At 33.3% G+C, this 4,076-nt stretch overlaps 1 protein-coding gene across 1 annotated transcript; it reads left to right on the top strand.

Annotated features, from left to right (window-relative positions):
* Positions 1-294: 294 nt before the first annotated feature.
* On the top strand, positions 295-3,372 carry LOC132637841 (uncharacterized). The gene is made up of 9 exons (XM_060354869.1): positions 295-354; positions 683-829; positions 1,136-1,321; positions 1,430-1,649; positions 1,762-1,909; positions 1,998-2,136; positions 2,367-2,665; positions 2,752-2,982; positions 3,150-3,372. Exons 1-9 carry the CDS (start codon positions 295-297, stop codon positions 3,370-3,372), a joined length of 1,653 nt encoding a protein of 550 aa, XP_060210852.1.
* Positions 3,373-4,076: the final 704 nt, after the last annotated feature.

Here is a 4,076-nt window from a genome sequence, read left to right as displayed (position 1 = left end):
TGAATTTGTTGTTTTTACCATTTAGGTGCTTGCTGAATTCAAGGTTGTTTTTACTGAGCTCAAGGATCTTCGCAAAACTATTGATAAAAATTTCAAAAAGGTTTTGGAACATGTCAAAGGGAAACAAAACTCAGAAAAGGTAAAAAAAAACAATAAATACATATTCAAACGATTGCCTTCAGTGTGAAGTAGGAAGCATATGTATCTAACAAATACATTTTTTTTTAGGATGATGACAGTGAAACTCATGTTCCTTTACATGATGGCAACAAACATCAACAAGCTGATGATTACATGGACCATGGTGACGATATTCACATGGAGACTGATACGGGTGATGTGCATCCAACAGAGGTATATATATATATATATATATATAATGTATTTTTCATTTTTATATGTTATTTTTTAATAAAAGATAATGCAGACATGATGAAAAATTGGGATCTATTGGACTTTAAAATATTATGTATTTGTTATTGATATGAAAAACAGTAGTGTCATGTATATTTTTTGTGTACTGTTTTGTATGACAACATGACTGTTCACTGTTTTCCTTATGTATTTGTTTGCTGGTTTTGGACATCATCAACAAATACTTCTATGTATTTATGTATTTAATATTGTTTTTTATCTATTACATTCATTTATTTTATATACTTTGGCATGTGTGTTTTATAAGGAGAAGGGTCTTGCACCGGATATTCAAGTCGGTATTGGCAATGATAGCGGCGATACGCTGAAAGCTTCAACCGAAGAGATTGCGGAAGGAGGTTATCATTCAGGAGAATCGAAGACTTCGGATGAACGTCCGGTGGATCCAACAGAGGTATTTTTTTATTCATTTTTATATCTTATTTTAAAAAAAATATAATTCAGGTATGCTGAAAATTTGGGAACTACTGCATTTAAAATATTATGTATTTGATATTAATATGACAAAGAGTAGTGTCATGTATTTTTTTGTGTACTGTTTGTTTCACACCATGACTGTTCACTGTTTTCTTTATGTATTTGTTTACTGCTTTTGGACATCATCAACAAATACTTTCTCATGTATTTATGTATTTTATATAGTTCTTTATCTATTAAATTCATGTATTTTTATATACTTTTGGCCTGTGTTTTTTTTAAGGAAAAGGGTATTGCACCGGATATTCAAGTTGATATTGGCAATGAGAGCGGCGATACGATGGAAGCTTCAACCGAAGAGATTGCAGAAGGAGGTGATATTTCAGGAGAACCGAAGACTTCGGTTGAACGTTCGGGGAAACATACTATGGAAGAGCAAAAATGTTATGATGATTCAAATAATTCTGAGGTTCGATAACAACGAATTCTAATTCACCCATTTTTTCGATTTTAAAATGTATCATGCAAGTGATTGAATAATGTTTCTTTTTTGTATTTTTTTTGAGTAGATGCACAGGTGCTAGAAAATATAGCAGAATCAGAAATGACTAACGAACAAGTTCACGTAGAAAAAACCGAGGAAAACACCAGCTCAACTGTTTTAGAGGAACCCCAGGCAACAGTTTGTAACGCGCAACCGTTGTCTCAGTGGTTGTTGCCTGATGAGTATTTACCAAGCCAAACCCCAGGGAAAGAAATCATGTTACATCCATCAGTCACACGAGCTACACGCCCCAGTAAATACAAGTCTTCACCGTTTATGACAGATTTTGGTATATATCTACTTTTTGATTTACTTGTTTGTTTTTTTAATACGCAACTGTTATTGTTTAAAGACCAAATACACAGGTAGTAGTTCGGGAAAGAATCATGTACATGGGTTTGATAAAAAATATCCATTCCAGATAGATCCCATTACTGGTCCACTTGATGTACAGATGGTGGATGAATACCGTACTTGGCTCCGAAACGGTCTGCTTGTGAGGCACGATAGCAAGTATGTGTTTTTCTCCCAATTTTACATATAGTGATTCCGCATGATTTTTGTGAATAAGTTGATGTATTTGGTTTTTTTGTTGCCGCAGAAAGAACAACGAAGACCATTACAAAACAAAAATGGCAGTTTTTGACAATGGAGTCAAATTCAATTTTGGCATCACAACTGTCAATGATAAGAACTCGTTTTACCTGTTATCGATGGATGGTCAGCTTTGGAATGACGAGGTGATTTTTATCAGCAATGATATGCTTATCAACTAGTTGTTTTACAAGTGCACTTTGTGTATTTTAGCTGTTGTGTATTTGTAAAATACAGAGATGGATGTATTTCAGGACATTCAGTCTGCTGTGTTTTTGTAAAATACAGAGAGGTTCTGAAATCCACATTTTTGCTACTACAAAGTTTTTTATGTATTTGACTGTGATCTAATTTAAGTATTTTTTAACAATTCCAGCACATTGACGTCATTTTCTATTACTTTCGGAAGAAAGGAAACTACGATAAAAGGAACAATTTCAGCTTCACCACTGTTGACTGCCTAATCAAGCAGAGAATTGATGTGGTCCACCACGCATATTGCAATGTTGAAACACAGACAAATGTGGCAAATGAAGAGCAAGTATTGATTGAGTATGTTAAGGGCCACATGCTTATTGCCAATGTCACGTGGCATACCGTTGACAACGTGCTAATACCGGTGAATATACAAGAAGAAAATCATTGGTTATTGGTACTCCTTTCATTCAAGGACAGGTATTTTTAATGATGAATTAAATATTTATCATTATTTTTTCATTCATTAATTGGCCGCTGAATTCTTTTTTTTTTTAAATGTGCAGGCGTCTGTATGTTTACAACTCGTATCAATCAGCCAGGCACAACGCAGTTGTTAGGAATGAAATTAAAAAGATTGCTACACTACTGCCACATTTCCTACATCTGGCTGGATTCTATGTAAATAAAAAAAGCATAGATTTGGTGAAAGACCCAGCATATGCGGATAAGGGACAGATCGATATCCTTGAAGTTGTCTATGTTGATAATCTTCCGCATCAAACTGCTGGTAGTACGTAAGTTGTAGACATACATTTTTAAAAATATCATAGAGTATCAAATACATGATATATCGTATCAATTTATTATTCTTCTAAAATACATGAGTTGTTTGAACTTGAGATACCTTGTTTAGAACTTGAAACATATATTTTCTAATACATGTTCTTATATTTTTTTTTAGGGACTGTGGTGTTTTTGTGGTAGCGTATGCTGAGTATTTGACATCGGGTGAAAGGATTCCAGATGTCATTGATGCACACATGCAGCGTATGAGATATGGTGCACTCTTATGGGACTACGCTGAAGGCAAGGTTGCTGACAATGCAGAGAGTGATAATGAAGTTCCACCAAGACCGATTAGGCCAGCAATCGATTACGACACTGTAGATGCAATTGATGTTTGATAAATACTATTCGTGGATTCGATGTTTTTTGTCCTTTTTTTCATTACAACAACCAATCTGATGCTTTTAGATGTATTTTGACTTATATTGAATAATTATCATTTAACCAAAGAAATCTCAGTGGTTTTATGTTCCATCTGTTTGATGTACTTAGTTCCATATATTGTCAAATAAATCTGAAGTTTGGAAAAAATATAATAAAATGCGACATCATGAATCCACAAATACTTATTAACCAGGTTCACAAAATATGTATGTTTAATTCCCCAGGTTCACAAAATATGTATGTTTTAGATATATTTTAGGTTAATAAACACATCTTGCGTATTTGATATGGCCAGCACAACTATATGATTTCAATGAAAAAAAAATAATTCAAATAAACCATCTTCATCAGTTTCGGAAACAATACGTACGTTTTTATACCACATATGTTGTGCTACGAGGTTGAATAGACAACACCATTTTCATACCGGAACATGGTTTGCCTTTTTTTGTGTTAAAAATACATGAACATTACTGTGTAATTTCAGACACCAGGATCACAAAAACCATGTATGTTCTATTACAGTTTATCAATTTTCAGAAGGCCAATAAATACATAATTTTAAGTTGACATTACCAGCACAACTACGATCCTCCAATCCAAAAAAATTCGAAAATAAAAACAACTTTATCATTTTTATAGATATAATATGTATGTT

Source organism: Lycium barbarum, chromosome 4 (assembly GCF_019175385.1).
Source record: "Lycium barbarum isolate Lr01 chromosome 4, ASM1917538v2, whole genome shotgun sequence".
Classification (NCBI taxonomy): domain Eukaryota; kingdom Viridiplantae; phylum Streptophyta; class Magnoliopsida; order Solanales; family Solanaceae; genus Lycium; species Lycium barbarum.
Note: the sequence above shows the minus strand (reverse complement) of the source record. Positions and strands in the feature narration are given on the sequence as shown.

Bases quoted from the DNA above. Each gene is read 5' to 3' on its own strand.
- LOC132637841 (XM_060354869.1), top strand. From the start codon at position 295: ATGGACCATGGTGACGATATTCACATGGAGACTGATACGGGTGATGTG. The intron at 830-1,135 runs GTATTTTTTTAT...GTTTTTTTTAAG, and splicing joins GTCCGGTGGATCCAACAGAG to GAAAAGGGTATTGCACCGGA. The intron at 1,322-1,429 runs GTTCGATAACAA...GTAGATGCACAG, and splicing joins ATGATTCAAATAATTCTGAG to GTGCTAGAAAATATAGCAGA.